The following is a 23,518-nucleotide window of genomic DNA, read 5'->3' as shown; positions in this document are numbered from 1 at the left end:
TTTGCCCTCCCAGCAGGAAGCATGCTGATGGGAAGCAGCTGACTTGCAAATATGATGCAAATGGGGAGCAGGGGTAGAGTGGCCTGAAGCCTTCCTGCTACCTGGAGGAGAGCCTGTCACCTTCCCACCCTCAGAAGGCAGTACCGAGGGCTGCAGTTCTTGCAGAGCTCTGTCCGGCCCCACTGCTAGCTCTGTGTATCCCATTAATTCGTTGCAGGTCCTTCCCTGTCATCTGGGGCATCATACTGGGGAAATCCCGCAGGCCAGGCCAGACACAGGGACTGCAGTAAACAGCACACGAACAGCGATGGGCAGAAAAGCTGAACTCGTTCTCGCTGTAAACTAGTCAACGAAGGAAATTTTAGGGAAGAATAGGTATTATTTATGGGTTTCTTCTTCTTGTAACTGTTAGACTTGAAGCATCTATAGATGTCAGTATTTCAGTTCTCCCGCAATACAGCTGGTTTCTGTGACAGAACAGCTCCTACCAGCGCAGTCTCCAGAGCTGTAGTTGGTGGCTCATACAAGATACTTGGTTCTTTAACTCCCATTCACTCAAGACAGATCAGCTCTTCTCTCCATCAGAGGTGATACATGGAATTCACTGCAGTATTACATATGGTCCTTGAAGCCAAGACCTTGAGAAAAGCCATTATCAGATCCTTATAAATGTTTGGCTCCTGTCTTAAACTCAGGGCTTGCCCTCCTTGGCTAAAGTGCCCCTTTCAAGGTTCAGCACAGCGCTGGTGCCAGCCACTCCAGGGTGTGTCTGTTCCACCCCAGAGGCAGTTGCACTTCAGCACTGAAATGCCGTGTGGCTTCCATTTCTTGAGAGAGCTCAGTTGTCACTTAAAGCATAGTGAGTGCCAGAGAGCTTTGGCTACCAAGTTGTTTCCAAAAGTCGGTCCATAAAATTGTGACACAAGGAGCTGCTAGCATCAAGCATTCAAAATATGGCCCTTTCTTTGAAAAGTGCTTTTGATTCCTGGACGAAAGGTGTTTGAGAAATGTAGATGTTATTCATTATGGGCAATTTCCACTGTGCAGCCATAAAGCTATCCAAAGCACAGATACACCCATCAAAGCCTTTGGCAATAGCTGCAAGGTACATTCTTCTAGCAAATAGTTTTCCCACATGTTTGCTCTTACTGAGGGCACAGATTATCTTTCTCTAAATCAGGCAGCTTATTTTTCTCATTCTTTCCAGGGAAGAAGTGCTAGAAGTTTTTAGACCCACTGGTGGAGTTGTAAACGGGGAAGGGATGCCACATGCCACAGCCATCCTTGTGACAACAGTGCCAGCCTTCTGTGTGTGGGGTTGTGAGTCAGTGGGTAAGGGCTGGTAAACCCTTAGCGCCTGGAGGACATGGCATGCCTGTTCCTTCTTTGTGTACTTTTGTCACCCTCCTGCTTCCAGCCCTGATCGGTGCTTAAACCCAAGCCTTATTGACCAAAGGTAGAAAATGAATCAGATTTTTTTTAAAAAAGTAAAACCTACAGATAATACCATCTCTGCCTAAGCATGGCATAGAGATTGTCTAATCTATGCAGTTTCCAGCAGGAGCACTTCAGTAGCAATCCTGCATGTTACTGAGTGTAAGGAGTAAAAAGAACAAAACCAAACCCCCAAACGTTTCATTGCTTTGCTTTAGCTCCAGGGAAGATCCAGTTACTCTTTTTCATGCGACCTTAAGGTAGCGAGTCCAGCAATATGCAAGTCTTGCCTCAGCCCTGTTAGGATAGTTATTTCATGAAAGGAAATAAAACAAATGACAGTTTAATCCTTCTCTGAAAGCTCTCAGGACACAGATGGCTAACTAGCCATAACAGGGACACTGTTCCTGGTGAAGTGAACAAAAAAAATAAATGCCTTACTGTATAATAAATAATCCCAGTCAGATGTTCTTGTTCCATTTTGTTGATAAATTGCTGCATAATCATGGGTGAAGGAAAAATAGCTCAATAATTTTGTCTTTCCTTTTCAGTGCTTAAATATCATGTAAAGAAATTTAAAAGAAATTACTGTTTTTCTTGGCAAAAAAGACTGTAAAATGTCACCAAAGCAGCCTGAATCTTAGATCTATTATCTCTTTCTTTTCTTTTTTCTTTTTGATAGACTTTTTCTCTGGAGGTAATGAACATTATTGACTGGGGGTCCAGCAGAGGTTAAGAAATGAGAGAATTTCCCTCCAGGGAGGTGTGAGTGAAAATGAACCTCGTGACAGATGTTAGTTACATTGCTTAATGCACTACTGGAAGACACTCAGATGCTCTGGAAATAACCTATTACAGACACCACAAGCTGCAGTGCATAGCATTAAGGTCATCCAAAACTTTCCCTTTTAAGTTTATCTCTTTCACTGTCTTATTTGCCAAATTCAAACATTTAGGCTGAACTTGTTCACGCTGGGTTTTTGCCTCTGCTAACTTTGCTGTCATTAGTTGTTGAAAGTTTCATCTAAAGCTGTTCATCCATTTCAGTAAGTAAGATTGGAGGAAGATCTGTAACTTTGCCCGTAAATCCTTAAAGAGAGAGGCTCTAAAACCTACATTTTGTGCATGCCAGCCATAAAGAGAGGCTTGGTGCGTTGCAAGCCTCCAGGAGGCCTTTGGGCATCCCCTTTCTGCCCTTCCCAGCCCAGAGTGTGGCCAGCCCCTGTGATGGTTGCATGCTGGTGCCTCTGCAGCTCCCTGCCCTGGCCACACGCCCTCCTGCCAGGGAGAGGCAAGGGCTGAGGCTGTGGCAGAAGGAGGGCAAGCAGCCCACAGCCCCAGCAGAGCTGTGCTTTGCAGCCCTGCACGCTGTCTTTCAGGTCTTCTTTCTCCTCTCCATCCAGTTTACTGGGGTTTCTGATCCTTCTCTCCCCTACACCAGTGACTGGTACCTGCTCAGGACACTGTCCTCCTTGCTACAGCTGCAGCCTCTCTGCTCCACAGCTGCCACTGCAAGGCAAAAATTGGCTACAGAGAACATACAGGGCCTCGTCTTACATCCACAACTGTAAAACTCTCTATGAAATTAAAAATGCGAGAGGATCAGGGTGTGCAGAACTGGTAGGGAGGTGACAAATGGCAATGATCAGCTTTCCATGGGGTGAAGGGATGGGGTATCAACAGAGGACTAGCTGGGTGATTGGCAGTTCATGAGAGCTGGTTTGCACCTTCATCTCCCGTAGCACCAAACGCAAGAAGACCCTTACCCTAATTTGGGCCCCTGGACATGGCTGCAATGTGAATATTAATGCTAATGAAGCTATTCTCAGTTTGTGCATATGTTGTTTTCCAAGCCTGGCAGTGTGGGAAATGGCCCATCCCACTTTCTAGGGCCCTAGGAAGGTAGTTTTTATTTAGTGTGACGGAAGCTGGAGTCAGAGGTTTGATTTTCCATCTCAATGAGTATAAACGTTTGGAGATTCCCCTTGGGAGGTGAGCACTGGGACTAGCACATTGGTCAGAGACCCCATTGCTGCTAAGCAGGACTCTCTCAGGAAAAAAAAGACTCAGTTGAGAAGGTAAATGATTGAAGTTGCAGCTTGTGTCCATATCTAATGGGAATCACAGAGCAAACAGAGTTCTAGATAACTGTGCGGATGTTGTTATTTAGGAGACTTGCTATTAAAATGCATACACCAGTCAGAGAACGGACAGACAGGGCTGTTTATTGATGTGTTTAACGCAGTGATGGAATCAAAGTTTGGAAAGGGAATTGCTGCAATACTTCTGATGTACTGAAGTGTAAAGAAGTCTGTGAGCGTTCTCAAGGCACTGGTGGCTGTAGGTTGGGACAGGAGGTGCCTACAAGTTCCAGAGGCATCAGGAATGCCGAGCGTTGCTGTGCTTCTAAATACTGTCGCCAAAAACAAAGGCAAACAGATTATAACGTGTTACGGTAATTGGCACATGAGGGAGTGAAGTTCATGTTGTTGCTTGTGTGGGTCTCACTCCAGCCCCTCCCTGCCAAAAAAGTTTGAATACTTTCCTTCCTTAGTTTTTCCTAAGGCTGTAGTATGCCAGTGGTCCTGGTTTTATTTTATAACTAAATCTGGCAGTAATGATGATTATTTGGAGTATTCTGAATTGTATCAAACGTACAGATGAGCTTAACATTTAAATTTCAAAATACCTAGGATAGTCAAATACTGATTGGCCTCTGCACTTTGGACTTGAATGTGAACCAGCATGAAGAGTGTGCAGAGCTGGCGGTTTGGGTTCACCTCTCGTGGCAACGCAACACTGTAGTGCTGCACCCTGTATCAAGAAGTTACAAGTCCATTGAAGCTGGTGGCAGAAGCCCCATTGACTTCAGGGGCATCTGGATTTTCTCCCCGGAATTTTCCCAGAGGACACATTTTTAAAGCTAGGGGCCATGTAAAAATTTGGCGGCAAGGCTGAGAAACTAAGGGTGAATGTTGCAAATACTGCAGGACATGGCAAACTGCAGGTCAGCTAAGTGAAGAAAATTGGTGTTTTGAAACAGGAGAGCAACTGGAGTCCAGAAAAGTCTCTCAGGTTTATAAAAGAGCAAAACTCAGGCAGTACCTAGGCCCAGGTGATAATGTGATGAAATGTCAATGTGTGAATAAGGTCTGTATTCACTAAGAAGATGCCTAGTGTTCCCTGAACCGGGTTATGGATTGTTAAGTGGGCCACAGGCGTCACTCTCTGGGCCGTGACAAAATAGACAAGGAGAGACAAGGATGGTTTTTTTTTCTGAGATGGATCACTGTGGACTAGCTTTTGCAACTGTCCCGTACTTCACATTTGCTAGTGGAATGTTTTGAAGAGCGTGTTACAAAGTCCAGTTGGTTTCACACCAGGTAGTCACTCCCCTATTTCCTCCTGAGATGGTGATCCGAAATGTCAGATTGTCCCATTTTTCTTCTTATTACATTGAAAAGTAAATTACAGTAACTGAAGCACACTTAAAAGAACTAGAGCTCTTTCTAATTATGTGTAACTCCTGCCAAACACTTGTAAGCAGAAAGCATTAATTTTTTTCGATGGGAGAGTTAGAAAAAAAACGTGAGAAAGTGGTGTGTTTCCACTTCTCTAGTAAATGTTGGTATTAGTTGCTGTTATGTTTTGAATTGAAATTTTTCAACAACGGTTCTGTATAAAATCCAGATTTATTTTTTTTCCAGGAGGGTACATTCTAACGTAGATGGTTTCTTTTGCAGTGTACATAATAGGTAGTAGCAGTGGCAATAAATAACCCACAGCAAGAGTATAGTGCTCTGCGATACGAAGTGCTGTACAGTGTGAATCAAGTTAATCGATTTTTGGGCTGTGCGATATGATGCAGAGTTAAAGTTGTTGCTTCAGGATTTTTTCTTGATCATTGTCACTGCAAAGCTTCCACAGGAGTTTAAGGAAGATCTACTTAAGAAAATCATTATTGCCTCTTAACTAATCAGACGGAAAGCAGCCTTGGTGAGTGCTTGCACATGGGTCTCTGTAGGCTCTCTAGGAAGCAAGTGGCTATTCCCAAGAGGCTATAAAATGCCTGACTGTTACGGCCAAGTTAGCTACCAGCAGAATTCCTGATTTTTGGCAGAATTTTGTGTGTGGCCAGACCAACTGTTACCTCTGTGCAGAACATGAAGTCCCTCCTGGCCCTACCCATCTCCTTCAAACTTAACAAAGCGGAAACACAGAAGCAAGGAGATAGCTGCTGTGGTAGTGCTTCCTCACTGGCAGCAAGAGGGGGTGAAGCAACAGGCTATATGAAAGGGTTTCAGTGGGATGAAGAGTAAAGTTCTGGACTGTTTTCCTTTGGTTTAATCTCTGCCACCTGCCACAAGGCTCCCGTATCTTTGAGCCAGGGAAGGCCCCATTTTGTTCAGTTCAGTTTAATCGCTGCATTTAAATATGTGTGTAAAAAACCCAACAATAACAAAACCCCATCTGCATGAAACCAAATTTGATATTTTCTCCCTCTCTTAATGTGATCCCATGAATTTCTTGCATTGTTGTGTCCCATGTACTAAGGGTCCCATGCAGAGAGCAAACAATAAAGCAGTGAGAAGACAGATGCTCTGCTAATGGGAAACCAAGGAGAAGAGAGTCTGTGAGGGATTACAGGCGGCCTGGGGTTGGAATACATTATTAGCATAGCACCCAATTCAGAAATTAGTTTTCAGAATTAAATGCCTGAAGCATTTTGGCAAAAACTCCTGATCATCTTCTCAAAAGCTCTTAAAACATAAAAGGGTAGGAATCTCAAGTCTAGGCTGAGCAATCGCATTCAGTGACTTTGCAGTGCTGTGACAGTGAATTGTAGTTTTTACAGCTTCATACCATTACCGGGGCAGCAGCTGCCACACCTACTGAAATGTAACCCACTCGATCTGCTTGCACAAACCTTCAGCAGGTTTTGAACATCCTCATCAAAGAAGAAAGTGGGCCTGAATGAGATTCCAGGGTCTGTTTCCAGGAGGAAGGTTTTGTTTTGTTGAGTGCATAACAGCAGGGAAGTACATCAGCCTCTCCTTGGGCACGGTTAGGCATGCGAAGGAGAAGCAGCGACTTGTCTTTTCAAAGATCTGACGTTGCCTAAGGTTGAAACTTTGGGTCCTGAAGCCTTTTTCAGGCATGCTGTTTTCTGAATGTTTTTGCTTTCGAAAATCACGGCGAGAAGAACATCAAACTTTAAAAGACCCTGGGTAGACAACCAAGATTGGTTACAGGACTGAGGGCAGGCAGGAGAAATTGTTTCTCATAGTACTTGGTGGGATTATCCTCCATGCATAATTGTTCATTATATGCTCAAAATTCATTGTTAATTTCTTTTGGATATATTGCACATTAGACAGAAGAGTTATAAACCCCAAGATTATCACAGGAGGACACTAACAGGCCTAAATATTCAGGACAGAAGGGGACTTGTTTTCCTCTTACATTGAAACAAAGACTCTTGGACAGAATCATTAGAGATCTTTTTGCCTGTTTGATAATCAAAGTATACTGGACAGCAAACAAAAGAATAATTCAGCCAGCCAAGTCTTCTACTTTATTTTTACTCTTCTAACATAATTAACATATTTCTCAAGGTTTATTTCGCTTCCCAGAGTCTTATATTATGTAAGTATCATTGGGGAGCTTGATTACAATGTCTTGATTCATGCACATGAAGTGAGATTTTATTATCCTGGAAGAGAAGTCAAGGACAAGGTAAATATGGGAGAAAACAGTAGGGTCCAAAATAAGAAATCAGGAAAAATAATATGCCAGCTTTTCAATATGTGCTTGTTTTCTTTGCATCCCTGTAACTGGCATCTTATTTCTAAGTCACAGAAGTGAGAGCGAAGGGTAACACTTCATTTTCAGCTTTGAATTTCAGAACAGTTCATTTTATAACAACTTCTTTCAGTGTTTTTATATATGCTTTATGACCATCTATAATGAATATTTGGGAAAGTTCAAAATCACGCTTCTTACTTGTCCTAGGTACAGACTGTCTGTAGACTTCTGAATGTTTCTGTCTAGTTTGAGATTAGTCTGTATTTACATCATCTTACTGGTCTGCCAACATATTTTTTTTTTAATGGCACATATGAAACCCTTAGAGTGAGGCTAGAATTGAGCTGAGTACTGCTTGCATCACGAATGAAACTGTATGTATAAAATACTGTGTGTACAGGAGGCATAGCTGTGATTTGGCTTCTCTGCTAGGGTCTTGCTTATCATCCTGTATTACTTCACTGTTTCTCCTCAGTCTGTTTTTCACGTCTTCATGTTGTGAGGGAGGACTGGTGTGCACAAAAGCTCTTTTCCCCCCTCCAGCTATGGTTAGCCATAAAAGAGGCTACAAGTCTGCAGAGCGTAACCTCCCCTTCTCTTGTGGTTACCTAGTTCACAAGCTGTGGGGGACCAGTGCTGCTTCCACCCAGCCATGCTGGGAACCCACCATCAGGGAGGCTCTTAGGTGTGCTGAGAGATAAAAAAGAGGCCATTCTGCCTTGTCTGGCAGTCTGGAGCAAGTCACAACTTCTCTCTCATTGCATACACAAGATTTGTGAAGGTTAGTAATAATAAAGTGCTTCAAAGACAGAGGTTGCCAATTAGTATTTTAAGCCTAAGTTTGTAAGTCCTGCTTCTAAGATTGAAAACTTAGCACATCAGGCCTGTTTGAACTCTCCAAGTTAAGAACAAACACTGCAAAGCAGAAGTTGACAGGTAAGCTACAAAAATGTAGAGAAAATCATTTATTGTTTACCTTTAAACAGCAGTGTCCACAGTAATACCATCATGTAGAAAACAGTGCTGCTGGCATATGAGGCTGTTAGTCTTTTCCAGTCCAAACAGATTTGAAGCACAAACAGCTGAATCCAAAATCCTGTTCTCACTGAATCAGGTCTCTGGTTTGTCTGGGATCGATACTGTGATCAGAAAAGAGTGTGGTGGTAAAGGAGAGCTCCCTGAACCCGTGAAATATTTTATCACTGCTATTAGACTTCACTGATATTTTGCAAAGTTGTCTTAATTGGGTAATCCAGTTCTGGATCTGTTTGACAAATAACAATTCTCTTATTAAAAACAAATCATGGTTTTAATTTAATAGGGTTAGTCATATAGTGATTTTGTGTCAGCAAAACCTTTCTTTCTGACAGTGTAATTTATGATAATCTGGTTAGCAATAAATGACATTAATCTGTCCACTATGCCATTCTGTTCCTAGGAAATAATGTTCCCTCTTAATCAATAGCTGAGTAAATGCTCCTTTGCATTCCTTATCAAATGACAGCCAGATGGTACTGGTAAATTCATTCCAGCAGGATTTTAGAATTAGCTGGGGTTGTACCATTGTTAATCTTCTGCCGTCTGCACCACTAGGACCTACCCACCTGTTTCCAGTAACCCTCAAGTTTGCAACCTTAGGAAATAGTCTAGCCAGATGGTTACTCAGATACGGTGCAGCCAAGAAGCATCCAAAGCTTTAAGGCCCTTTTCCTGCATCAGTAATAAGAAGAAAAAAACCCAAAACCCAGTATCCTGCAGAAATAGCCAGCTAGGACTGCCCACCTCTGTATTTGCTCCTCAACACACTGGTCTCTTTTGATGAAGTTTCAAAGTTTCTTAAGATTGTATGAGCTGTGTTCCTTAGTGCGTAGTAAATTTGGAGCCGTAGCAGCTGCCATACCATCATTTACTGACTTTCTGGGCCTGTCAAAGTGTCTGCAAGACCTTTTCCTTCATTAATCACTTTGTTGCATAGCAACAATAATTTTGTCTCCAACCTATTGATCTGAAATAACATGTAATCCCCTCACACCAATAAAAAAGAAAACATATGGCAGCTCTAGGCTGGGAACTGCTGGCTTTTGAAGTGAGGGACAGTTAATCCCTACTAAATCAAGGGGGAGAATGGAGGAAGCCATAAGCTCGATTGGGCTGAGGCTGTGTTAAGATGCCTGAGCCAGTTAACTTGTGTGCTGGGAGAAGAGTCCGGTTCACACTCATCCTCCCCATTCCCTGTCTTTTATCTTGTGCAGCTAAAGTACATTTCAGGTGAGCTTTGCTACAACCTTGATTGCAGAAATAAGCATCACTGTGCAATACCTTACAAACAATTGGGCACCCCTTCCCCCTGGCAGGAAAGAGTGCACACGCAGCGCTTCACTTCTGTGGGACGGCGAGTGGGTGAGGGTGAAGTTCAGCCACTGCAAATACCAGTTTCAGAATGACATGGCTGGAGTTCTTCAGGCAGGTGCCCCTTGCCTGCAGGGTGGTTGTTTGGGAGGTCAGTCGTCTGGCCTGATAACCTTGTGTGTTTTGGGTACCTCTAAACACAGGGCTAAAGACAGACTTTGGCATCTGAAACAGAACCTGCTTTGGGGACTCAAGCACAAAGTTAAGGTCAAAAACACTCGGCCAGGGAACACAGAGCTTTGGTCCCGAGTGGGCAAGGTCCCTTCCTGCTGCCATGCCCCCGGCACCGAACCCAAGGGCTCTGCCACCGAGCCTGCCCAGCCTTCCTGTTTCCCACTGCGGACTGGAGCATGGGCCGATGGCTGGGGTGTGTATCACCTTTCTGAGGTACCTCACTGGTGCCGACATGTGCAGGGAGCCCAAGCGCCTGTGCCTGGACTTCTAGATTCTTCCCTGGATAGAAAGCCTGGTATCTATGAGGCAGCTAAATCCTCCTTGGGCCTGTCTTTATTTTTCTAGCCTGCATATAGCACTGAGTGAAACATGGGTCCAAAAGCTGAGGTCAGTGAGCATCTGGTCACTAATTTGAGCAGGAGTGGGGCGGTAAGTCCTATGCTACTTACTTCCCCAACAGCAACAACCAAAAGAGTGAATTCAAACTAATTCCAGCACACAAAATGCAAACTTGCCAAATGGCCTTCAAAAATAAAAACCGAACTTAAAATAATTGTTAAATTGGAAATCTCATGGAAATCTTGTGGTGGATCAAAAGGCCAAGCTGGTATCTGAGCGTGCTGTGAGAGCAGAGCTGCTGAATCACTGTCTCCCAAACCTATTGTATAGTTTGCTATCATATACAGCACAGGCTGGAAAATAGCGCAGCGTTCACTTAGAAGGTATTTCTGCAGCTAGAGAGAGGAGTGGCTACTAATAATCCTTTCTTTTCTGTCATTTGAACAGTATTCAGGTTTTCAGCAGACAGCGGACAAGTGCTTTGTTTGTGGACACCTCATAATGGAAATGGTAAGAGACCTAAATTCCTAACCACGGGATAGCTTGCTTTTCACAGACTTTGGGCAGCGCACTGTGAGACATTGTGCTTCTTCCCTGGTCAGACTATTGTGTCTTGACTGCTGTTAATGTAATTTTTGAAAATGTGGCATACTCTGTTACTATTAAGTACAGTAAGTTGGGCTTCTTTTCTACCTGAGATCATGGGAGGCTGTTGTTCTGCCACATGCCAGTTAAAAAAAAAAAAAATCGAATAGAATTTTAATACTAAAAGAGGGAAAATACAGCTTTGTATGAGAACATGGTAAAGGAAAACAGATGGTGTGCTCTGTAAGATAGTAGAATAGCAAGAGCTCTGTCAAGTGGATGGAATCTGGGCTAGAGAGGAGAGGGACGTTATCAATAGTCCTGAGGTTTGTTGCCTGCTCTGTGACTTGCTTGCCTTCTGCCACTTGCTCCGTGTCAGTTAAAATGCATTATTGCCACTGGGGTTTGTAGGAAGCCACTAGTCCCTTAATTTTGTAATAAAAAAAAGCAAAGGGGTGTGGATTGGGCCAGATACTGCTGGCATCATTTCAGTGGGAATTTAGTCTGTTCATCCTAAGCAGAAGCTACCAAACAAAATGAAGTGGCTTGCATGTTGAAAAATTGCAGATCATGTAGGACATCCATTTGTTTTCCTTTTGCTTTAAAATGTATATGAACCTCAGTATGCCTAATAGGAGTAGCTACTGCATTGCAAACACGGAGGTTCAGTAGGAGCCGGAAGGGAGACTTCACTAATGAGGATTCTGGCTCATATCCTGGCACCACTGGTTGGACAAGGATATTGTTCGTTTTAGCCCAAGAGCAAATTTCTAGAGTTGTGTCATGCTGGGAGGGGGAGGGGTATCCTAACTTGCATGCTTTGAGCTGGCCCTTAATTGCAGAATCCCAGGCAAGAGTCCGTAATATCTTGTTGGTGGAGCTCAGTAGGTGGAAGCTTGGCAGGTGTTTGTCTGCCTTTCTCTCATCAGCAAGTGAGCTCTGACAAAAGGAAACGGCTCTGGGAGCTCCAGGAATTAAGCAGTCTTATTTGGCTAATTCCTTCGTGTTCCTCCCTGGGAGTGCGCGCACAACAAACGTGCCTGCGTGGCAGCGGTGCCCACATGCCGCTGAGGAACAGGGAGCTGCAGCCCCGCCAGCCCGTGCGCCGCTGAAGCTGTTCCAGGCTGAAAGTGCAGGTGAATTGGGAGTTACTCCGTGCGGAGGGGTGACTGTGCCACCGTGCCAGGCCGACAGCGTCACGTAGCTGCCTAGACAGCAACACGTGCACAGGGACAGGTTGTTTCTGGCTGGGAACAGGTTTGCAAACCAAATGGATTCTGATGGTACTCACTGAACGGAGAGCTATAGGGCTTCATTAGAGGGGGGAAAAAAGGTTAAATTAAATTGACTTCATGCATTTTTGCTATGCTCCACTTCTTATTTCCCGTTTATTCATAGAATTATCTACAGGGCCATGAGAGCTTGGCCTGTGGACTTTTCTAATCTCCAGCTTAACAGCTCCAAGCTGAGCACTGCTGCTAGCAGATACTTTCTGAAATTGCCTTCCAAAGGTGGTACTTCCACCTGAAATGTATGCAGCTGGTGTTAGAACCTGTTGAGAGCTGCCTGAAGATGACACTGTCTCTCACTCTTCCCAGAGGCTTGTTCAGGGGCTTGGTGCTTTGGAGGGGATCTGTTCTGCAGTAGTGTAGCTAAGACTGCGTCAGGCCTTCCCTTAAACCCTTCTAAATGGAATAGGGAAGATGAGCATGGGAAAAACCTGGCAAGATGGCTGGATCTATATCCAAACACGTGGATACAGATGGAATTTTAACAGAAACTGATGGGCTGCTGTGACTGAGTGATAACCAGTCAGTTACTATGGTGAATTAGGATCCTTGATTAATAAAGGGACACCTGATTTTTTGCTTGTTTTGTTTTTGGGTTTTTTTTAAGTTTGAGTAATGACTGGTTTGGATTCTGTCTGTCACAGCCTGTTAAGTTTTGTGAATTAACACAGTGTCCCAGTAACTTGGATTTGGCTGCAGCAGATTTTCCAAGAAGTGGTCTCTGAAGCCGCTTTTAATTTCTGTTGCCAGTATTGGCTGTGCAGAGCTCAGTGATGGGCGTTAGCCTGATTTTCACAGTTCTCTCTCTTCAGTGCGAGCCTACTGCAACCCACTGAAATAAGCAAGTTGACTGTTTTAAAAGGTCCCTTCCTTGCTGACAGATCTGCAGAGTGGTAATGTCATCCTGAAGTGCTTTTCTCACTGCCATTATTAAGAATCAGCCACAGCAGTATATGTAATCATGCATCCACTTATTTTGCTGTTTCCCTCTTAAGATCTTACAGGCCCTCGGAAAGTCATACCATCCTGGCTGCTTCCGCTGTGTGGTGTGTAACGAGTGTTTGGATGGAGTCCCCTTCACTGTAGATGTGGAGAACAATATTTACTGTGTCAAAGACTACCATACGTAAGTACGCAAATCCATTACATGCTTGGAAAAATTATAGTAGTTAAATTACTGGTACAGTTATAAGCCTCTGTAGTAGATTAAAAAAAAAGGTCATTCCTGTTTGCTCAGATGTCCCTCAAGTGCTGCTCTCACGTTGTATTTGTAGAGTATTTTAAAGTTATATTAGAGGTTGCTTCATGGGCCCAGTGTGTGCATACCGTGGCCAAGTGAGGTTGAAAATCAACTTGTATTTCCCTGGTAGCTGTTTCTCTACTTCTTTCAGGACTTCCAACACTAATTAGATCAGGCTAATTCTGCAAGTGGTGGTAGGTTCTGCTGGCTAAGAGTCAAGGTCACGGGTCCTCAAACTATGGCCCACGGGCCAGATATGGCCCCCTAGAATCCTTAGTCTGGCCCCTGGTATTTACAGAACCCCCCCGCCCCACCCCCACCCCGCTGGGGGTTGCAGGGGGAAACCAAGCAGCCGCAGATGACCTCCTGCCACTTCATCCGCGCGCCGGCCCCCTGTTTAAAAAGTTTGAGGAGCCCTGGTCAAGGTTCTAGTAGTGCATGACACTGGTGAATGTAAGTTAGGTTAACCTAGACTGTACAGTAGACATGTAATTAGCAACTAGTGTTAAAATGATTTTAGACTCACCTGACCAAAAGTTTTGTGGTTTAAGTGATTGCTTTTGGACTCTGTTCTTCTCCTGCTCAAAAGCTATGTGAATGCTCTTAGCTGCAGTCAACCTATAGCTCTGCTTACGTAGCCAGAGTAAATCACTCTGAACTCAACCCTATTGGTAGCAAGTTGTTCATGTTCCAAGGAGAGAGTGACTGTTTGCCCAGTGATTGTCATAAAATATAGCTGTCGATAATAAGACCACTTGATGTATTTGGTTGAAGTAGATCCTAGCCATGATCAGCCCCTCTCCTGTTCAGTGTGATGATGTCTTCCTGATGTCAGGTAGTGACAGCCCCCAAGTCAGGAGCTGCTTTGCAGTCAGTCTCTGGAAGAATTTGAGTGACATTATGGGTAAAGGAAAGTAAGAGAAAGGGCATTATGTGGGAAGAGGGCTGGTTTCGCTATGCCTAGAGGTTAGGAAGACCTAACCAATAAAGCTGGGGTAGATCAGCGTCTTGTAAATCTCCTTTTCCCTGAATATCATCAAATATTTAAGAGGTGTTTCAAATCCTGTGGATCTACATTTTGCTAAAAACAAGGCGTGGTTAGAATAACTATTTTTGTTCTACTTTTTGAAGAAGCTTTAAATGTGTTTTGAACACTTTCTTCTTGCACCCTAGGGTTTTTGCACCAAAATGCGCTTCCTGTAACCAGCCGATCCTACCAGCACAGGTACATGTTAACGTGCACTGACTCTTTAGAGATTACAGCTGTTGGCATGTGAACACTATTATATAAACACATTAGATGCTTTTCTTCCTTCTTCCAGAATCTATACTATGTCAGATACTAAATTACAGTTCAGCAGTAATGTCGCTCCCAAACATTCCCAGAGGTTGTAATAGTCATACTACTATTATGCAGCATAGTACTTTGTATCTTTAGGGTGCTTTCCAGGTCTTAATTATGCTGTTATAAATCTCATTTAATTGAAAGTCCTGACTGGGGCTCCAAGAACAACCCAAGAAGCCAAGCCCTGTTTATTTTTAGAATCTCCCATTAGCTCAAGTAGCAATTTTCCTTGTCTGCTACATTTGCATTTCTGATGTGGATCTGTTAAGATGCCCAGACTTCAAAAGACATCTGAGGGCTACCCTGACCTGCGAGAAGGCCACACAGTCTGTCATCCTGGGCTGGCAATGTAATGGAAGTGCTTAAAGGGGTGGAAAAGGCAGCAGAAAAGTTGGCTGCAAGCGAGGCCAGGTGGATGTCTTGCTTGCAGTCTCAGCCTGTTCTGACTATATAGGTAGCACTATAAGACTTCTGCATTAAGACATCCCTTTTCTGGCAGCCCGCAGTGGTGCTTCCTCGTACCCTGATGGGTGCAGGACCCTGGTGAGTTTCCTTTGCTGAGGTCACTGATGAGCTCAGTTGTAAGCAAGGGCCTCAGTGCCTCCCTCCTTTTCCTATTGTCATACTGATAAGAGCCAGAGCTTGCATCCTCTAAGCTGCTGCGCCCCAGAAAAGAAAAGCCTGTAGCTAGAGCCTCTCAGCATGCCTGCTTCTATCACCCTGCACATTACCCTCATTTGTCATTACTATTTCTGTTAAATGGCCAGGTCTCACATAATCGAAAACCTTATAAAGGCTGAGCCAGAACTGCTTGTCCTGGTGATGCAATGTGAGGAGAAAACCCCTCTGTAAATTTCCCTGGATTTGTGTCTTACAAAGAAGAAGAAAAAAAAAAAAAAGCAGTCCTACTGCTGACTCATCTGATGGCTAGCAGGAGAGACTCCATGTTCTTTCCCATGGAGGTTTCTTAAGTTAGTTCAGGTCTAGCAGTGCAGGTACTAACTTGCTTCTCTCAGACATAGCGTACGTCATATCTGATGCTCTAACCACACCTGGAACTGGAAACAATGTAAGACAACAAATCCAATGAGCTCTGTCCTCAGAGGCTTCAGAGTGGATCAGGGGAAGAGCCTGTGAGGTTACAAGAAGGGTATGGGCTGCTCTGCAGGGCCTGGGGCTCAGCCAGGAGTTACACAACTCCACTGCATCCACCCTCACGCTGAGGTTTTGGGCTGTGCGCAGGATTACCTGCTGGATTGGTATGTAAATCCCTATGGGCTACATACAGGGACACATGCATGTGCAAAATGGCTGTGCAGCAGATGGTTTGAGAGGAATGCAAGTCCTGGAAAACTCAGGCCAGGAAGTCTACAAGGAAAAGTTACCCAGTCAGCAGGTCGGTTTTTGGCTGGTAATATGTTCACATCCTGGGTGCCCGTGGAAAATTACTTGATTTCAAGACTAATTAGTCCCTTGAGGAAGACGTTGTTGGCTACCGTTCCCAAATGACCTCTACAGCTTAGATACGCCAGACAGCCACGCTGCTGCTAAACAGCAGAGCCAGTGGTGCAGCGCTGTGGACAAGGCCCTCCGCCACCACAGAGGTCTGCTCTGTGGAGGAAGAGGGGATCCTCCAGGGGAACAGCTCTGCAAAGTGATAATTTGGGCACTGAAAGAAGATTGAGAAACCACCACCTACAAGCGCACTCTTACCTTCACTCTGCTTCTGTAACAGGGCTCCGAGGAGACCATTCGGGTGGTATCAATGGACAAAGACTACCACGTGGAGTGCTATCACTGTGAGGTAAGCACCAGGTGCCTCCGCTGGCCCGACTCACACCCCAGGGTGCACTTGCTACCTCTTGCACATCTGGGCAGGTAGGGCTCTGCCCCATGGCTCCTGGAAGGATGCAAAGGGATGAGTGTTAGCTGGGCTGCAAGTGGTGCTGCCCTCTCCAGTACCAAATTATTTCTCTTTTTTCCCTCCAGTATATTAACTTCAAAAGCTGGCTTTGGTCGAGGAGACCTGCCTGTGCAGGGAAGGACCCTCACTCCTACACTGGAAGGCTTTTTCTAGGGGACCTGTGTTTTTTCCATGCTAAATGAATATTGATTCTTTACTAGAAAAGAGACAGGGATACCATTGACTTTCTGTCACTTTTGGGGGATTAGTTTCTTTTTGTGCAGAACTTTAAATGTTTCTTGAAACAGAGCAAGTTGTGGGATTAGTGCTCTTGCTTCAGAGAAGAGAGCTGTGTTCAGTCCTAGCTCTGCATCCAGCAACATGAGGGAAACAAACTCTTTAATTTGGGACCAACCAAAAAATTCCCTTTTACTGTAAGTTTAGGTGCTCTTGATACGAAAATGCATATCTGCCCAGATCCTAACTGTGCTACCTGACTGTCAGCGCTAGAGGTAAAAATGCAGCAATACTATCTTCTGTGCATTTTTGCACGAAAAGGTTTTATGAAGAGGCTGCCAACTGAGGGAGAAAATAACAAATTTCAGGGCATCTTGAAACATACACGTACCTAAATGTAAGGAAGACCGCATCCACTCAGCTAGCTCCTTCCAACAGAGATACCTAGTACTGCATCCTTTCCTATTAATTTCTAAAGAGAAATTGGCACAGGAAATTGCAGCATTTTGGAGCGCTGTACTTCCCTCCTCCTCTTCCCCCATCTATTGCTTTGTGCAGGCTTCACCTAAGATGACAGCTCCCTCCCCTTCTCTCTCAGGCTATTGACTTTATATTAGAATGTCCCAATGGGGGTTTATTTTCAGTTCTGTTTCATTATTCATTTCCCCATTCTCCTTCCAGTTTGAGGCAAATTAAGCTGCCTCCACATCTGCCCAGAACGTAGAGTGTGTTTATGTAGAGAAATGAGGGGGTTAGCCATGTGTTAGCAGGGGTAGGTTACTGCCTGATGGTCTCAGATCAGGTTCTTGAACTGTACACGCTGGGTCACTGCTGTCTCCATATACTACTAGAAAAGTTAGTGCCAGTACTTTGAGGTATTTACATAGAGACTTTTACAAACGCTGTGACAACTTACGCAGCCACTTCTGAAACACCAGTAATGTCATCATCACCTGGTGGCCATGCAAGGTCAGTTTGGAAACTTCGTTCCTTTTGTGTATCATCTCTTTCTTGTGCAACCGCTTCTGCTGAGAAGTTCAAGCCAGCTTACAGATCAGTAGACCTCGATTCTAAAACTGAAATCCACTGAGAAAGGGAGGCTTTGTCATCACAGGTTAAATATTATATAAAGGGCTATAAAGTTATTCTATAACGTACAGTAACACACAGAAAACTACCTTGGCAGAAACTTTGATTATAGCCTCCCTAAACTAACAAAACCCATTTTTCATTCTTATTTCAGCATTGTAAACTTTGAGGATTTTAACTTAGCTTTAACTTTTAGCTATGAAAGCTGAAAAATCATATTTGGTGTTAATCTAAAAACTTTGCGTCAGTTTTCAATACCAAAATTACCTATATGCCCAGCTTTTTCAATTTCTTTTTTCCTTTCTGTTAATGTTGACAAATACATACTGATTATGTCCGGTTTGTCAGGACTCAGCACAGTAACAATGTTTAAGTATTTAAGATCCTTGAAACCTAAAGATGGACCACTGGCCTTGAAGTCTTTTAACTTTTTTTAAATTCCAAATTAAAGAAAGTGTAACCCTGTCCCATGTCCTGTCCTGTCCCACCCCCTTCTCATTCTATACTTATGCTCCCCTATTTCTTGTTCTGTGCCTTGTTGCAGAATTAATTCCTTCTCTGTTCTAACCTTCCCGGTTGTATGTGTCAGGATCAGTGCTTGGCATGTTTTTGTCTGATTTACATCAACATTTATTAGATGAAGAGACCAGAATGGGAAGCAATGCTGGGTACTGCTATAGACTGTCCTGTTCGATTTCAGTGATGTCATTTGGCTTAATACAAGATAGTCAGGGTCCACCTCCCAAAAACTGGTAGGGTTGCGGGCTTTGGAGACATGGGATGGCGCTTTCAGGGTTATGCAGGATAGATGAACAGTGTTGTGAGGTGACCTACCTGAATCACTCACTAACCTGGGATGTGTGTGTTTCTTCTAGGATTGTGGCTTGCAGCTCAATGATGAGGAAGGCCATCGTTGTTACCCATTAGAGGGCCACTTGCTCTGCCACAGCTGTCATATCAGGCGCCTTAATATTAAACTGCCATCACATCCACCTCCGAGCTATCCAATGCATGTCACAGAACTCTGAAAGACATTTCCATTACCAATAAGCCGTTTGAAAGAAAAAGCTAACAATGACTTTTGTGTTCCTTTAAAGATGAGATTCCAGTAATAACCATCTAAACCAGCTATTTATTTTTTAAATCAGAGGTGAGGGGTCCTTTTCTGATTTTGTACATATGTCTTCTTTTATCTAGACATTTTCACTGAGACAGCATCTACTTGAACAAATAATTCACCACTAAACTGTAACTGTAAATGGCAGCATTTCTAAAAATAATGGTACAAAGGGCTGTTCTGCACTCCGTACTCCCTTTCCTTCAGTGGAGATTTCACCCAAGTAAGGAGTGTAGAATTACTTTCCAAAAGTTAGCACCTTATCATATTGCAGCAAGCATGATAAGATAAATGCTAGCATTTTAGCTAGTTATGTTGAATTCTGGTCTTAGAGAATACAGTCTCACTTTTTTTAAAACTTAGATTCCCAGAAGTAGTGAATAGGAAGCAAACAAGTGTTTTTCAGCAAGGACAGTTTTCAGCATGGGTTAAACAATGGCATTCTGTGAAGAAGTGTCAGGCCAGCTTCCCATCCTATAAGGTTCCACAGTCACACAAAGACTATTTAGATTGTTAAAGAAATATGGTGAACATCTCATAAAAACCAGAGCAATATATCCAAAAGATTGGCATACGCAGGGTCATAACAGTTGAAGAAAGTTACAGACCTCTGTAATTGCTTGCCATGTACAAATGTAGTCATGGTTTCAAAATGCATTCGTATCAACTTGATGATTTGGCACTTACTAAAGAATTCCTCTTTTAAACCTGTTTTTTTTTGTTTAATAGGGTTAGAAGCCCCTTTCTATGCAAAGGTACGCTTGTCTTGGACTTCATTTGTTACCAACTGCTTTACGATTGTATGTTGATATGTTATTAAAAAGAAGGACAAAAAAAAAAAAAAGAAAAAAAAAAAAAGAGGGAGACAGTGGTTTTTGTATTACCTTTTCAGCTTTGTGTTCTTTTCTAGATGTTCTTCTGAACTAATTATGGTGATTGTCTTCATTGGAAAACAAAGTACAGTTTAGGGGAAATAATAATGTAGGGAGTCAGACCATTGAAACATTGGCATTTTATAACAAGTATTGGATGTACATAGAATGTACACACTGTCATGTCTTGCATAAGCTTTTACAGTAACCTCAGAGCTCTGGGGAAATATGTCTTCCATATAGGAAGTTAGATGAATCTTTTTTATGGTTTGTTTTCTACCATGTGTTGATTTACATGCAAATCACATATCTGTATGTTTAAAAAAAAAAATCCTGCATTCTCATGAGAATTGATGCAGCCTTCCTGAATTTACATTTTAAATAAATCCATCATTGCCGTCTTTAACGGTATCCAAAATTACAACAAAATAAAATTATTCTTCTCCAGAGGAAGTGGAAATACCAGACCAGATTCTCTGCATGTGTAGATTGGGACATTTCCATGCCAGTTCTCAACATGTCAAGAATCTGATCAATCCACTCAGAAATGATGCCATGTTAAATTCAGCACATCGATTGATTAAATGACTTGTTTGGCAACACCATTGGCATTCAGTTTCTTAGGCTTCATTGACTTTTTGAAAGCCATTTGTCTGCTGAAAAGTACAAAGAGCATCCAATGGACACCAATTCCTTAATGGCATAATTAACTCCCTTAACAGAACTTTTTGATAATGTGGAGTTTCCTTATGGGGGAAGGGGGAGCAGGAAGAATTCCCATGAACTGTTTTTTTCTCCTGTTAGTAAGGAACAACAGGTATGTTACCTGAACTTTTGCCAAACTTCCATGGGCCTAGATTAACCTGCCCTACTGATGCTCCTTGGCAAGTCAGATGCTTCTTTAAAAAGTAATTTTCTAATTAATATGTATCAGTTTATAATTGACATGTTCAATGCCATAGCCATGCTTTGAAGGAATTACAGTGGAACTAGTGTCCCATTTCTACAGTGAGGCCTAAGAGGCCTGGCCTGCGAAAGAGAGGACACTGGGTACGTGCATACTTTTTCTGCATTTGCAAACATTACCTCTGTGTCCATAGTCACCAGCCCAGCCTCAGAAGGAAGCAGAAGTACCTGTGCCTGTTCCCAAACAGTAGAAAAGGGAAAAAAATGGTCTTAAGTTGGACTGTATGAGTAGGTCAGTTCCTTAAGTTCCTTACTACAAACATGGAAGATACCAGAGCTTCAGGATAAACTTTTAGTGTCAGCTGCAATGTAACACTTTTTCCATTTAAGGAAGCTGCTTTGGACCACATTTAGCTTTGAAGCATTTTTACTTGCTTGTCTTTACAATATATATTAAGGAACTCAAATTAAGAAAAAAATAATTAAAATATACAGAGAAGGTTTGGGTCTGTTCCTGTGCGAGCAAGTCATCCCCTGACAGTACTCACTGTACTGGAAAAATACTTTGCTCTACTAGTATAGAAGCAAAACCTTCAAAATCACAGTGGCCAGAAACAGAGGTGACTTGGTGTTCAGCCCAGGCTGCTACCAGGACCTTCCTTAGCACTTCAGCTCCTTCAGTGGCAAGTTTGAAGTTTCCACTGCAATGTACTTTTCAAGGGACAGCATACTACCTAACATGGACATACCATACCTTTTCTTTTTTGAAAACGATCATACTGTAGAACAAGAGTATTTAATTTCATTTCACTTGTTAATTTGTAAGTCTCATAGTTCTACTCAGTTCCAATGTGTTAAGTATCATGATAAAAACGTCAAAAGGTAGTATTTCAATATAGAATAAGCAATTTGTTTAAAACCAGAAAGCAGCAGTTATTCCGATATTTTCTACAGACAGTTGCATTCCATTACTGTACAACAAAGTACAGCTTTGCTTTTCCAGCATTTAGTATAAAACCTGGAGCTTGAGTGAAATTTGCCAAGGTTTGGGGATTATTTTTTTTTGTTTGGGTTTCTTCAATCAAAGAGAAAAACAAGCAAATCTAAAATAATGATGTGCTATATTCTTTAGTGCTAGTGACAGTTTCTGCACATTTTACCTCCTATCTGGGGAATTATGTAAAGAGAAAAGCGCTTTTTAATCCTTTTTTTTAAGGAATAACATTACATCAGTTCAACACAGATGTAAACTTCCTAGAGTTTATTTTATGATGTGACTGTTCTTCAGAAGCCTTTGCTGTACTTTCAGAATATTTCCATAAAGTTAAAATGCTAACAACTTGTTCTCATTTGCATCAGAACTACACCTTTCCATTTCGGTAAGGAATCTTACAGAGTCCCTACAGCACAAAGCTGTTGTAGGCAATTCAGAGTCCCTCATGCACTGGAGGACACATTCCAAAGAAAGGACCAAAATAACAATTTGAAAACAAAACAAAAGAATGCACTCAGATAATTGAGCTTTCAAAGAAGGTTTGTTTGGGTTTCTTTCCTTTTCCTTTCACTCGTGTGTGTATATATTTTGTAAGGTGGAGCTTCAAAAGGAAAACATGGTTAGAGGAGCTCTTTAAGACCAGAAATTCCAGAGTAGTAAAGTAAACCAAAGCTCTAAAGGAGACAAAAGCTGCTTTCTTGTGTTTCAAGAAAAGTTTAAAAGTTTGTGATTCATCCTGTAACTAATGCCGTAACTAGAGTATATAATTTGACTTAAATTAAGTTTTCATTTGAGAAATATTTTCATTTTCTTTAAAAGAATATAGTTTTCTTCCAAGAACTTGGACCAACGTTGATTTTTATTTTGTAGGAAATATATAAATTCCCAGTTTGTATATCATGTAACTACTTTACATGCTGAAAATATACATTAGTTTAACTATTTTTGTATATATATCCTTGTAAAACCTTCCAATGTACTTCTGTCTTTTAGTCTTTAGAATTACTTGTGGTTTTGTGTTTCAGTGTTTGATTCCCTTGATTGTTGAAGAAAAAAATTGGGAAATGTAGATTTATTTATCTAAAGAAGAAGCTACTTGCTATCATCCTAAGTTATTTAATATTAAAAAGTCAGAAGTTTCATTTAACCTTAGATGCTATAATCTGCTTTTTTCAATAAAGACGTTTTGTAGTTATCTTTGATTTTGTAGTTTGTTCAATGTATTTTTTTTTTTAATCTAGGTTGCCATTAAAACAATTTTCAAGAGACCCTTGCATTGCCTACAGAAATTCCTGACTGATATTAATTGATTGCAGCTGCATTCATGAAAGATTTTGGTCCTCTAGTGCAAGTGTTACTAATTAAGGTCTAAAATATGCCCACAGCTAAGGTTTTGCAGCTGCACTTAGAAAAGAATTTAGCCACTCTGGCAATTTTTAATTAAGCTTTAACCAGTCCGGCTAGTTTACATGTAAGACAGCAAGTACTGAGGAACACTTCCTTTTCCAGACTCCCATTGGTTTTTTTGAGCATTCCAGAAGAGAACTACTTGCCTGGCCTACGAACCTGCATAGTTTTAAGCACTCCGGCCTTGGATTGGGGAATTTTTTCAATATTCTTGCTAAGTCACAGTAACTCAGAAACCATGGCCAGAGCTCTGATAGGACTGAGAAGATGCTTTTTTTTAATCTCTTACCTTTCTGAAGGTCTTTGCCAGTTTCTTGTCTCCAGCTTCATGGCACAGATGGGAGCTTGGTCACGTTTACCTCGCCCGCACAGC

General features: G+C 42.4%; 1 protein-coding gene across 3 annotated transcripts in view; it reads left to right on the top strand.

Annotated features, from left to right (window-relative positions):
- The window catches only part of WTIP (WT1 interacting protein), a 92,098-nt gene extending 69,158 nt beyond the window's left edge, over positions 1-22,940 (top strand). For 2 of the 3 annotated variants that reach the window (XM_055726373.1, XM_027815172.2), the window contains 5 exons: positions 10,609-10,671; positions 13,031-13,161; positions 14,449-14,500; positions 16,356-16,424; positions 18,725-22,940. In XM_055726373.1, the coding sequence (XP_055582348.1) occupies positions 10,609-10,671; positions 13,031-13,161; positions 14,449-14,500; positions 16,356-16,424; positions 18,725-18,877 (468 nt within the window). In that variant the 3' untranslated portion in view covers positions 18,878-22,940. Of the gene's footprint in view, positions 1-10,608; positions 10,672-13,030; positions 13,162-14,448; positions 14,501-16,355; positions 16,425-18,724 lie in introns of those variants that run through there. The other variant, XR_008735069.1, reaches the window with a different exon arrangement.
- The last annotated feature ends 578 nt before the right edge of the window (positions 22,941-23,518 follow it).

The sequence above is a fragment of the Falco cherrug genome, chromosome 14 (genome assembly GCF_023634085.1).
Source record: "Falco cherrug isolate bFalChe1 chromosome 14, bFalChe1.pri, whole genome shotgun sequence".
Lineage (NCBI taxonomy): Eukaryota > Metazoa > Chordata > Aves > Falconiformes > Falconidae > Falco > Falco cherrug.
Note: the sequence above shows the minus strand (reverse complement) of the source record. Positions and strands in the feature narration are given on the sequence as shown.